Below are 13,450 nucleotides of genomic sequence, written 5' to 3' on the forward strand. Positions count from 1 at the left end.
GAGTTTTCCAATGTGTTATTTTAATAGTTTCATAATTTGAGGACTTAGATTTAAGTCTTTAATCCATTTGATTTGATTTTTGTCTGTGTTAAGAGATAGGGGTCTAGTTTCATTTTCTGCATGTGGATATCCAGTTTTCCTAGCACCATTTATCAAAGAGATAGTTCTTTCTTCAATGTATGTTCTTTGTACCTTTGTTGAAAGTGAGTTCATTGTAGATGTATGAATTTATTTCTGAGTCCTTTTTTATTGTGTTCCATTGATCTGTGTCTGTTTTTATGCCAATACCATGCTGTTTTGGTTACTATAGCTCTGTAGTATAATTTGAAGTCAGGTAATGTGATTCCTTCTGTTTTGTTCTTTTTGTTCAGAATAGCTTTGGCTCTTTTGGGTCTTTTGTGGGTCCACAGAAATTTAAGGATTGCTTTTTCTATTTCTGTGAAGGATGTCATTGGTATTTTGATAGGGATTGCATTGAATATGTAGATTGCTTTGGATAGTATGAACATTTTACCCATATTGATTCTTCCAATCCACAAATATGGAATATCTTTCCAATTGTTTGTGCCCTCTTCAATTTCCTTCATCAGTGTTTTATAGTTTTCAGTGTAGAGATATTTCACTTCTTTGGTTAAAGTTAATTCCTAGGTATTTTATTTTATTTGTAGCTATTGTAAGTAGAATTATTTTCTTGATTTCCTTTTCATATTGTTTGCTATTGGCATATGGAAATGCTACTGATTTTTGTACATTGATTGTGTACCCTGCTACTTTACTGAATTGTTTATCAGTTCTAACAGTTTTTTTTTATGGCTTCTTTAGTTTTTTCCAAATACAAGATAAATCATCTGCAAACAAGAATAATTTGACTTCTTTCTGACTTGGATGACTTTTATTTCTTTCTCTTGTCTGATTGCTCTAGCTAGGACTTCCAGTACTATGTTGAATAACAATGGTGACAGTGGGAATCCTTGTTTGTTCGAGAGCTTAGAGAAAAGGTTTTCAGTTTTTCTCTGTTCAGTATGATACTAGCTGTGGGTCTGTCCTATATGGCTTTTATTGTGTTGCAGTGTATTCCTTCTATACCTGGTTTTTGAGGGTTTTTTGTTGTTGTTATCATGAAGGGATGCTGAAGTTTACCAGATGCTTTTCAGCATCAGTAGAAATAATCATATGGTTTTTGTCCTTCATTCTGTTGATATGATGCATCATATTGATTGATTTGCGTATGTTAAACCATCCTTGCATCCCCGAGATAAATCCCATTTGGTTATGATGAATGATCTTTTTAATGTGTTGTTGAATTTGGTTTTGTTAAAGCAAACTAAATATGTCCTGAGAAGGACTCCATACTTCTATATTTGAGTCCTTGTGGATAAACTGCAACCTAACTTAATAGGTAGACAAGATTGAAAACCTAACTTAGGAGTATGCTCCTGTAACAATCACTGAGTCTTGGCCAGTCCCAGCAGCCATACTTCAACCACTCATACACTGCTGAGTGTTCAAAGCGTGTTCAAGTAAGGCAAACATGGAGCTGTAACCAATCCAGCTGTTTCTGTACCTCACTACCAGTTTCTGTGCGTCACTACTTTTTTTGCCTATGCATTTTTTCTGACCATGAGGCATCCCTGGAGTCTCTCTAAATCTGCTGTGATCCTGGGGGCTGCCCAATTCGTGAATCGTTCATTGCTTAATTAAACTCCTTTATATTTAATTTGGCTGAAGTTTTTATTTTAGCAGTTTGCCAGTATTTTGTTGAGGATTTTTGCATCATTTTTAATTAGGGATATTGGCCTGTAGTTTTCTTTTTTTAAATGTATCTTAGATAAATTTTTAAAACAGATTAGTGTGAAAAGAAAATCTAGCTTAGTTAGTGTGTGCTTATGCATTTTACCAAAGACTATGACGGAAAGTTTCAGGATTTTTCTGGAGTTATATCTGGTTTGCCTTTAGTAGAACTTTCCATTTGTTTCATTCTTAAATGATATATGCATTGGTTGGAGCATCTTGCCTACAATTTTTTAGCTCAAAATATTTCATGAATATCTTCTTTAATGACTGGACTGCTTTAAATAAAAGAAAGTTAAACTTCTCTGGTAATACTAAATATTTCTTTTGGGCTGATTAGTGAAGCTTCTGTCTTTGGGAAGAATTCGGTTTGCAATTCTGTTGAGTTGCTAAGAGCATTAACTTAAGTGAAGGGTTTTCCTCTTCCACTAGAAACTTTCAGTGGATCCCATGAAATAAGAACTAAAAATCTGTTTTGAGGTGTTGAAAGAGCCATCTTGGCCATAACCTGTTTAGGGCATAGACCATTTCACATTGTGGGCTTCCTTACACTGGAAATTATAGCTCCCATTTGAATGCAATAATAAAGCATAAAAATGAAAATAGATATAAACGGAGGAAAGAAATCAAATAAACAGAATAGCAAAATTATCTGCTATATTGAAAACAACAACAAAATCTCAATAAGTACAAACCACAACTCTTTTGAGTTAAAATAAATGGAAATTATTAGTAAATCTTTGTATATCTAATGACATTGTTGGTTTTCTCTGCGAGATAGTTCAGTGGAGGGGGGCGGGGGCAGGAGGTAGGAAGGTGAAAGAAGAGGATCCTTCCTAAGGATTTCTAAGGAAAGAGGATAGTCAGGGACAGAGTCTTCTTGTTTGTGCTAGAAGCAGTACTGGAGATAGCTACAGTAGACAAGGGAGCAGTTTTCAGGGCCCACAGGACCAGTGATTCTCTTGCCAAGTCAGCACAGACATAAATACAGCTCATCACTAAATTATGAATGGATTTTAAATATGTAAGTTGACATAGTCAAGTCTTTTTATGAGGGAGGGGTCTATGTCAGAATACAGTCTGTGGCATCAAATTCATTCTTTGGCTATATGATTCTGGGCCAGATAGTTGCCTTTTTCCAACCTTCAATAACCAATTGAAAGTTTGTTGTGAGAATAAGAAATGTGGCAAACTTGACCTGTATCTCACAGATAAAAAATTATGAATAAGTGGTAGGTCCTGCTATTTTAATTGTAACTTTTTCTTTTTTTTTTTTTTTTTTTTTTTGAAGAGACAGGACTCACTCTGTTGTGCAGGCTGGAGTGCACTAGTGCAATCATGGCATACTGCAGCCTCAACCTTATGGGCTCAACCAATCCTCCCACCTCAGTCTCCCAAGAAGCTAGGACTACAGATGCACACCACTGTACCCAGCTAATTTTAAAATTTTATGTAGTGTCAGGGTCTTGCTATGTACTCAGGCTGGTCTTGAACACCTGGCCTCAAGGGATTCTCCTGCCTCGGCCTTCCAAAGTGCTGGGATTACAGGTGTGAGACACCACATGCAGCCAACCTAACTACAACTGCTTTCTTACCTAGCTTTTCCACTTGTGCGATGAGAGTGATTAAGTATAACTCTGTCTCAGTGAAAGTATTTGATTTAAATAGCATTTTTATTTTCAATATCCTTGGGCAAGCCAGGCGTGGTGGCTCATGCCTGTAATCCCAGCACTTTGGGAGGCTGAGGTGGGCAGATCATGAGGTCAGGAGTTCAAGACCAGCCTGGCCAATGTGGTGAAACCATGTCTCTACTAAAAATACAAAAATTAGCCGGGCGTGGTGGCTCATGCCTGTAGTTCCAGCTACTCAGGAGGCTGAGACAGGAGAATCACTTGAACCCAGGAGGCAGAGGTTGCAGTGAGCCGAGGTCATGCTATTGCACTCCAGCCTAGGTGTCATAGCGAGACTGTCTCAAAAAATAAAAAATAAAAGAAAATCCTTAGGCAAATGCCATAGTAGGCAATAGTGTTACTAAAATAATTGTATGTCCAATGCTTGGCATTTTAATGAAATGTACTTTATGCAGAATCAACATTTTAACTTAAAATGTTGGTCATCTGCACATTTTCCCCCAGCAATTAACTTCTTTAAACTTTAAAACTAAAACAAACATGATTACAAAAAAGTTAAAGCAAAAATCCTACAAGCATTTCTAAGTTGAAATAGACCTCTTTGGTTCTTCAAAAATTTATTGAGCAGCAACAATATGTTGATATTTTGCTGGATATGGGAGGTACAATGATGAAGAAAAATAGGTCACTGTGCTTAAGGAACTTAGAATCAGGGAAGAAAGAGATATGTACAGAGATGATTTATAATGTGATATGAAAATACTTCTGCAGAGGCATGCACAAAAATGCTTTTGTAACAAAGGATAGAACAATTAACTCTGCCTGAGGCTCTCTTGGAAGTCTTCCTTAAAGATAAGGCCTAAGAGAAGTGTAATGAAGATGAAAAGGAGATTCTGGATAAAAGCTGAGTAGGGAGGGAGAAAAGGTCTTCCAAGAGAAAAGAGCAGTGTGAGCAAAGTTGCACAGAATTGAGAGAGGCTCTGACATAAATAGGAAATAGCGAGAAATTTATTACAGTAAGAGCATCAACTGCGTGGGGAAGAGAGATTGAAGTCTTGGAACCAGATTATTAAATACTTTGAAGATCAGTTAAGGGGTTTGTATTTTATTCTGCAGATTATGGAAAACCAATCTGGATTTATAAGCAAAGGCGTGATAAGATTAACCTTGAAACAAATGATGCCAGAGGAAATAGTATTCATTTCTTTGTAGCTTGTTGTCTTCTTACATTGAAAAGCTTAGGTTAATGAAACAAGCAGACTTCTGGTGTCAGGTGAAGGTAAGAGGATGGAAGCCTAGTTCGTCATTCCCATCTTTACCTAGGTCAGCATTTGCTGTTTGTCTAGAAGTCGATCAATAAGGAAGAGAGCATACTGTGCAGAAGGCACAGTATATTCTATTTTTTGAGACAGGGTCTCACTCTGTTATCCAGGCTGGAGTGCAATGGCACGATCAAGCCTCACTGCAGTCTCAGCATCCTGGGCTTAGGTGATCTTCCCATTGCAACCTCTTGAGAAGCCAAGACTACAGATGTGCACCACAATTCCCAGCTAATGTTTTTGTTTGTTTGTTTTTTGTTTTTTTAAGAGTCAGGGTTTTGCCATGTTGCCCAGGCTGGTGTGAAACTCGTGGACTAAAGTGATCCACCCACCTCAGCCTTTCAAAGTGTTGGCATTACAGGTATGAGTCACTCTACCTGGCTTATCATTTTTCCATTCTTGTGATTTTTGTACCCACTGTATAAATATTATGAAAATTAAGTTTTATGCATGAAGTAAAAATTGCCACTATCCTCAGAGGTAATTCAGGTAACTCACATTAAAAAAGTAGATTCTGGGCCAGGCGTGGTGGCTCCTACCTGTAACCCTAGCACTTTGGGAGACCATGGATGGAGGATTGCTTGAACTCAGGAGTTCAAGACCAGCCTGGGCAACATAGCGAGACCTCATCTCTACTAAAAATAAAAAATAATTAGCCAGCCTTGGAGGTGCACACCTGTAGTCCTAGCTACTCAGGGGGATGAGGTGGGAGGATCACTCGAGCCTGGGAGATCGAGGCTGCAGTGAGCTGTGATCTCTCCACTGCACTCCAGCCTGGGTAACAGAGCAAGACCTTGTCTAAAGAAAAACAACAACAACAACAACAACAACAACAAAACAAAAACAAACAAGCAAGCAGATTCTGTAGGTACTATCCAGAGTGGAAGTTCTGGGAACTGGGAATTCTCTAAACATTTCCTCTACTGCAGAGAAACCCAAAGGGATATGGGTTCAAATATTTGTTCATATATGTTCCTTAATTACATATAAAAATGTGCCATGATACTCTTAAATAGTACATACTAACAGAAAAAAAGAGGAAGAAAAATAAATGTCCAAAAATGTACAAAAACAAAACATAGCATTCTCATTCTAAAGAAGATACCCAAATCCTTCCATCGTAGTAGATTCTTTGTAATATCTGTAATATGGGACTATGTATCATCTTTCTCTTTTCTTCCCTCAGAATAAACTACCTCATGGGAAACCTCACTGTATTTCAGAAATTTAAACAAAATCAGGTTGCTTGGTTTTCATATCAACCATGCCAGCCTCTCTTGTTTCTCCTTCATTTATTTACTCGTTTAACCAACAAATATTTATTGAGTGCCACGAATATTTATTGTGTATATAGGTACCAGTTGGAGAGCCAGGAAGATCAAAATAGATCTCTGTCCTCATGGAGTTTCAAGCCTAGTGAGACAGAGAAATACTAATCACTCAAATAATGGTGCTACTATCATGGTCCAGAGCCCAGCTGGGGCTTCCCTGCCCATTGAGAGGTAGATGAGATTGGCTGGAGTCCCTGATCCATGTCCTGTGGTCAGAAGCTCCTGGCATCTCCCTGTCTCATGGTCTGACAGCTTCTGGGATGAAGCTGTCACTGTACTGCACCTCTTTCAAAAAAGGAATTAACATATCTTCATTCCAGTCTCCACAAGACACTCAGTCACACAGAGCATTTGTAAGTGTGTCTGACTTCAATGAAGATTCAGTGGTAACAGGGACCATGCACAGCATGGCTGCACAGTGAGTGAATATGCAAAAAGTATTTGAATACTCATAGTTTTAAACGTCCATTCAACCACTTCTCTTTCTCACTGGGCTTCCATCTGTTTCAGTACTTCTTAGCCTTCTGCCATCTCACTGGTTCCACATTTCTCCATGTGCCTTCTGTCCTTTTCTTTTGCTTTCTTTCCTACCATTGCTCAGAAACAAGCAGACAACCAGCCAACCACAACAAAGACAATGAACAGCAAACAAATTCCTTTTATTCTTTCATGGAGCTCGGCTATCTATTTTGTCACTTGGGACCCTAGAGACACCCACGCTCTCAGAGTTATACCTTCTACTCCAAAAGGTGTGTCTACATATTATATTCAGCAAAGACATTTTCCATCCTGAAAGAAATTGTGTTACCATCTGTTAATGTACATATATATATATATATATTTGTAGTTAGTCAGTCAGTCTGGATATATTACAAATGATGATGCATGCTCTGACAGAAAAGTAGGAGGTTGGGAGGAACAACAAAGTATATAGTATTAGAACAGCAGACCAGATTTAAACTGAGAAAGCCGGGCAGTCTGGGTTCTCTAAGAAAGTATGACATTTCTGGAGCCTGTTAGCCAGGTAAAAAGTGTGGGGTGAAGAGCATTCCCAGCAGGAGAACAGCATGTGCAAAGGTCTGGAGATGGGGAAGACTGTGGAGCACTGGAAAAAGTGGGAAGGGGCCAGCATGGCTAGATCCCAAAGGGCCAAAGAGAAAGATGGGGATGAGGGTGGAGAGGCCAACAGGGGCCAGATCAAGTGAAACTTTGCAGGCCACATGACTCCCATTTTTAGGTTCCTGTCTCTTCCCTAACAAATGAAATGACAGCATGAATGAGTTTTTCTAAACTTTGAGTTTATTGGTTTTCAAAACAAACATCATGCCAAAGCTGACAAACTTGTATAGATACACACCCACACATACACACACATACACACACACACGGTACATAAAGCACCTTTCCCCAGGGCGGTGTCACTTGCCATTATTAAGAAGTCTATCCTATAGCCATATACACGATTCTGGGTCACCCAGATAATTAGCTGAAAATTATCTTCATATTCATTTTCCCTCCACAGGAATGTTTCCTGAAAAGAAACCCCAAATATGAGGGTTTCTGAAAGAGCTTTAAAAAATGTTGCCTGCCAGCAGCACATGGATTCTCTTTTCAGGGTTTGTATCTACCCAGGTGACACACCCATTCCCCCCTCCCTTCCCCCAGAGCAAGTGATTTCTTGTTCCACCCTGCAGCTTACTATTGGCAAGGCATGGCAGGAGTGAATCTAGGTTCCGTTTCCCACCAGGGTAAATTGCCCTCTCTATTGCAATCCTTATGGAAAGGCACTTTTTCGGGTTCAGCACGTCCCCATGCATTCACAGGTACCGAAAGTGACATACACATACATTGTAAACATTGTGCCCACTGCTCTGCAAATGTTCATTTGGCCCTTAGCAGTTCACACATCACAGCAGATTCATGTATTCATGATGATGTTCATTCTGTTGTTTTCTGGAAATAAATTATGTTGTTTGCTTGCCCGGTGGCACCTGCCACAAACCATCTGACTTTTCTTCTCCACTCTTATATTTCAACTACCAAAATCCATGCCTTTTAAACTGTCTTTTTATTGAAAGTAATAAATTAAGATATTCATCTTGAGGTGGCTTCACCTTTGCATAAGATTCACCAGCATATACATTAGCATGCTCACAGTGTTGAGTATACAGGAATTCATTTCAGTAGCAACAACACTCACTGACCTTAGAAGGAAAAATTTCCCTTTATAATTACTTGTTAGTCTAACACAGTTGTAACTTTCCATACAGTATAATACTTTACTTTAAAATGAAGATATCTTGCGGAAGTGTATCTTCTGTGGCTTTTCTTCAAAGTGAAGCCATTGGTCACATGCTGAGATTGAGTTTGCTGGAAGTGTTAAGACTCCATCTGGTCATCTTGTGAGTCAACACTTATAGTGGAACCTTGGCTGCTGGTATCAGCGGTTTCATAGGACTTCTGGTCTTTGGCAAAGTTGATGAAAACCTGATTTTTCAGGGAAAATAAAGCCATTAATGCCTGGTAAGCCAAAGGAAGAAATAAAGTTAATTCATTCTCTCTCTCTCCCCTTCCTCTCTCCTAGTGCAAGCATGTATATATGTGTATGCAGGCCCCTATAAAATCCAAATCCTAGTTTTATACATGCTTGCACTAGGAGTCCTTTCAGAAAATCAAATTTAACTGGGGCTTGAAAACAGCACGTATATCTATGACCATATTTATGACTATGATTTTATTTATAATCATGTCAATCTTAAGCCATAGTTGACTATCTATAGCCACATTTCTGCATTCATATGACCTACATCAATATCTCTATCAGGTATAAACAAGGAGCCCAGCCCTGTGCCCTTATTGAATGATTGTGTAGAAATGTTGAGAGAAATTTCACTAGTTTCAAGAGTTAATGCATTAAGATAAAATTTGTATAGAAAGCCCATGTTAACACTGTGTTCAGTAAGCCAATTACTTAACAGGCAGATCTTTTCACTTTGTTTAAAGTCATTAAATCTATTAGTCATAGTTTCATCCAAAAACTATCGAGAGTCTGTATTTTGCCATGGTGCTGGTAGTTGGTCATAAGTCAAAGACTAAGTCTTCATTTTCAGGAAAGTCATGATTGTCTAAAGCCCCCATTAAAATGCCTAAAGCCCCACAAGAAGAGTTGTCCATCAAATGCAGCACCATATATTGACCCCTAAAGGCCTTACTTTCAGACCTAGTCCAATGACAGATATAATCAAACTTTCTATATGTCATGTTGGTTGAGCTGTGCAAAATTACGACAGTACAGAAGTGATAAAGGATGACCTAATAAGTTTGTAGTTATTAAATGCAAATGTAATTAAGACAGATGATGTACGTGAACGGAAAGGATTCTGCATTTACCACTTTAATTGCCTGAATTTAACAGATCTAAAGGTCTGGCACCAAATTCTAATTACCCTGTCCAACCCTAATCCAGGAAGCCAATCAATAGAAATGTTCTTTAAGAAACCTACCATGGAAGAAGGAAGGAAAGTGTTAACAGCTGTTTGTTATGCATGTGAAAATAGTGGGGTTTTTTTCTTTATGTATACATATAACTTTATGGGTACAGATGTCTTATCAAATGGAAAAGTTAATGTCTTTCACATCTATTTTTTTAATATCCCCAAATTAAGTGAGAAATTGATTAGGCTCTTTGCTAAGTTTTTCAGGTGCAAGACTAGATATTAATTCAATTAAAAACAAATTGAATGTCATTAAAAAGAAATAACCAGAATGAATAATAATATTAATATGTGACGTTGTGCACATGGATCGTGGTATATATCTTACCTCTTCCAGAGTGGTCTGACTCACTAAGAAATTTGTAATATTTAAAGCAGTCTTGTTGGTTTCCAGCAGATCAAAAATGTTTGCGACTCCTCCTGCTGTGACTGGTACATGATACTCTAGCATGCTGAGGTGCTGATCCTGTGGGAACCAAAGGAAAAAAGTTTACTTTGCAATGTCTGGTAATATTGACATGACTAGACATAACTTTACCAAGAGTTCAGGAAAATAACTGAAGTTCATTCCACAGAAAATGATGCTACAGTATAAATAACGAGTATATTTTGAAACTAGCAGCTTGCAAAGATGAGATGAAAGTTTTGTGAATGTCAAAGAGAAAACAAATTTAAAAGTTCATGAAAACTCCAAAGCATTCTATATTCATGTGAAGTTATACAGTCATTATAATCTTGCCTGGAAAAGAATTTGTGGAATGGTATTTCACATGTGACATTATGCTCAGCTCACATAAGCTTTCTCAGTGCTCCATCTTAAGAAATTTCATTTTTGTGTTAGAAGTGTTCTAAAACGCTAAAAATTAGCAGTTCCATTTATATTGGCTAAAGACAGTAGACTTCAAAAGCATTGAAGCTCCTTCAAATGACAGCTCATCCTTTTCCCAACTCACCCTAAAATTCTTTCCAATTTCTTTATTTCGGTCACCAGTATCACCATCTACTTAGTTTAATCCGTTCTTGTTGCCTTGGAGTATCTTTAACAATTTGCTTTCCTGGATATTTAATCAGTTACCAGATCTTATTTATTTTTCCTCTAAAATACCTCTCAAACTTAACCTTTTCTCTCTATTTGCACCACCAATATGATTAACTTGATGCTTATTACTCCACATCTTAGTTACTGCAACAGCCTCTTCAGAACCCCAGAAACTCTGTACACTTGACTTTCTTGCAGAAAGCAGCTGCGATAATCTTTGCTGATACTAGTTTGATTAGGATATTTTCTTATTCCAGAATCTACCCCTGTGACGCCAGTGCATCAGATCATGACCATGTATTTCAGACCCTTCTCCTCCCGCTTTGCGCATTGCTTAGCATCTCCCATTGACATGTAGTTGCATTATGTCTGTTACTGCAATTGGGCCATCTTGCCTACTTTTGCTCTCAGATTGTTGTTTTGGCTATTTTCCTTCTAGACATCTAGAAACCACCACAAATTTGTAAAGAATGGTCTGCTAGGGAGAAATCAGACTTTTTATTATCACTGCATTTGCCTTGTATAGCCCTGGTCCCATGAGGAACAGACCAGGGAGAATGTAATTTCATCACTCAGTGAAACAACACAGATTTCAACCCAGAAATCCACTAAAAGAGAAAGCATTACTACCAACACAATTTGTGCAAGAAAGATGTCCTTTTACTTTTAAATTTGATTTAAATTTAGATGATAGAAAATGAGCTTTGATAAGAATCCTGAAAGCTAGGCCGAGTGTGGTGGCTCACGGCTGTAATCCCAGTGCTTTGGGAGACCAAGGCAGAAAGATTGCTTCAGGCCAGGAGTTCAAGACCAGCTTGGGCAACATAGTGAGAGTCTGTCTCTACAAAAAATCCAAAACTTAGCAGGGCATGGTGGCACATGCCTATATGCTTGGCTACTTGGGAGGCAGAGGTGGAAGGATTCCTGGAACCCAAGAGTTCAAGGCTGCACTGAGCTATGATCATGCCACTGCACTCCAGCCTGGGCAACATAGCGAGACCCTGTGTCTTAAAAAAATTTTTTTTTAAGAATTAAGAAAACTATTCTTTCCTAGAGAAATAGAGAAGTTAGCTAAACTTGGGGAGGCTGAGGCAAAGGTATTTTATGAAGATAAAATAATTATTTTTAAAATGCAGTTTATTTTCTCTAAAGTCACTTCAAATTAACATTGTGCCTTATAATTTATGGAGTATCTTTGTGGACACTTTATCATTTAATTCTCACATCAGTTTTGTGAAGTAGATGTTACTACAGTAGTACTCCCTTATTTGTGGTTTTGCTTTCTATGGTTTGTTACCTGTGATCAACCAAGTTCTAAAACTATTAAATGGAAAAATACAAAAATAAACAATTTATAAGTTTTAAATTGCATGCCTTTCTGAGTAATGCGATCTAATTTTGTATCACCCGATCTGGCATGTGAATCATTCCTTTGTCCAGTATATTTATGTTGTGTAAGCTACCTGCCTGTTTCTATATAAGAAAAAGCATAGTGTATGCCAGATTTGGTACTATCTATAGTTTCAGGCATCCACTGGAGGTCTTGGAATGTATCACCCATGAATAGTGGGACACTCCTGTATTCCTATTTACAGATGAGAAAAATGAGGCTCACAGATTAATGGCTTGCTGGGAATCACATGGGCACAACTGGACCTCAGCCCTAGTCTTTCCAATTTCTTTTTATCATTCCACATCTGATTTCCTTTCAAAAACAATCATTTGAAATCATCTTCTACAAATTGCCTGTATATCAAAGATGTAATAATGACAAATTTTCCTGTCAAGTACATTTATTTTAATTAAGTATGGGCTATGTTAGGTATATATGCATATATCTGTGTGTGTCCATCCCATGCCTATGCATATGTGAGATGAGATCAACTGTACAATATTTCATCTAGTCTAGAACTTGAGGACTTGATTTCTAGTCAGTCCTGCTCCAACTTTTGTGGGCTTCTCTTTCAAATGAGGGGGACAAACCAGATAATCATTCTGGAGCTCTGTAGTTTTTTGGGTTTTTTTAAGAAGAAATGACCTTGGTCATATAATACCTGTCATCCCTCAGTTCCCTAATATATATAATGAGTAGATCAGCAAGGTATACAACTTGGAAACTAATACAATATGATCATAAATCCTTTGTGAGGAAGAAACAAAAATATATGTATGTGAAAGGACTGTGTTAACTTTAAGTAAGTACAAAAATATATAATTAATTGATGCTATTTGTTCATACTAAGTATGCTTTGGCATATCTTACCCATCTTGAACTAATCAATAAATTAAGATTAATAATAAAGCTGTAGTCAACTTGGAAATCACAAATGTTGCCATGACATTACCATCAAAACTAGTGAAGATCAAAAGGCAAGATAATCACTTACATTGTTGGTTTTTTGTTTGTTTGTTTTTGCTTTTGTTTTTGTTTTTTTTTTCAGACGGAGTCTCGCTTTGTCACCCAGGCTGGAGTGCAGTGGCATGATCTTGACTCACTGCACCCTCCGCCTCCCAGGTTCAAGCAAGTCTCCTGCCTCAGCCTCCCGAGTAGCTGGGATTACAGGCATGTGCCACCATGCCCAGCTAATTTTTGTATTTTTTGTAGAGACGGGGTTTCACCATGTTGGCCAGGCTGGTCTTAACCTCCTGACCTCAAGTGATTGCCCGCCTCGGACTCCCAAAGTGCTGGGATTACAGGCGTGAGCCACTGCACCCAGCCATCATCACTTACTTTTAAGTGTGTTTTTGGAAAGTGCAGCTGCATGAACTTCGTGAGGGTCTCCATGGTCACTTTGTTATTCTTCAAGTGAATTTTGACAGTAAATCCTCGTCCAAACCTAGAAAG

General features: G+C 38.0%; 1 protein-coding gene and 1 long non-coding RNA gene across 4 annotated transcripts in view; one reads left to right on the forward strand and one right to left on the reverse strand.

Moving 5' to 3' along the window:
• The window catches only part of LOC129532165 (uncharacterized), a 165,535-nt gene that overhangs the window by 120,956 nt on the left and 31,129 nt on the right, over positions 1-13,450 (forward strand). The gene's annotated exons all lie outside the window — the stretch shown is intronic.
• Positions 8,313-13,450, reverse strand: part of ABCA12 (ATP binding cassette subfamily A member 12) — a 199,381-nt gene continuing 194,243 nt past the window's right edge. The window contains exons 51-53 of the mRNA XM_019021763.4: positions 13,337-13,442; positions 9,895-10,032; positions 8,313-8,559 (exon numbers count right to left, since the gene is read on the reverse strand). Coding sequence (XP_018877308.3) covers positions 8,452-8,559; positions 9,895-10,032; positions 13,337-13,442 — 352 coding nt within the window. The 3' untranslated portion in view covers positions 8,313-8,451. The remainder of the gene's footprint in view (positions 8,560-9,894; positions 10,033-13,336; positions 13,443-13,450) is intronic.

This window comes from Gorilla gorilla, chromosome 11, assembly GCF_029281585.2.
Source record: "Gorilla gorilla gorilla isolate KB3781 chromosome 11, NHGRI_mGorGor1-v2.1_pri, whole genome shotgun sequence".
NCBI lineage: Eukaryota > Metazoa > Chordata > Mammalia > Primates > Hominidae > Gorilla > Gorilla gorilla.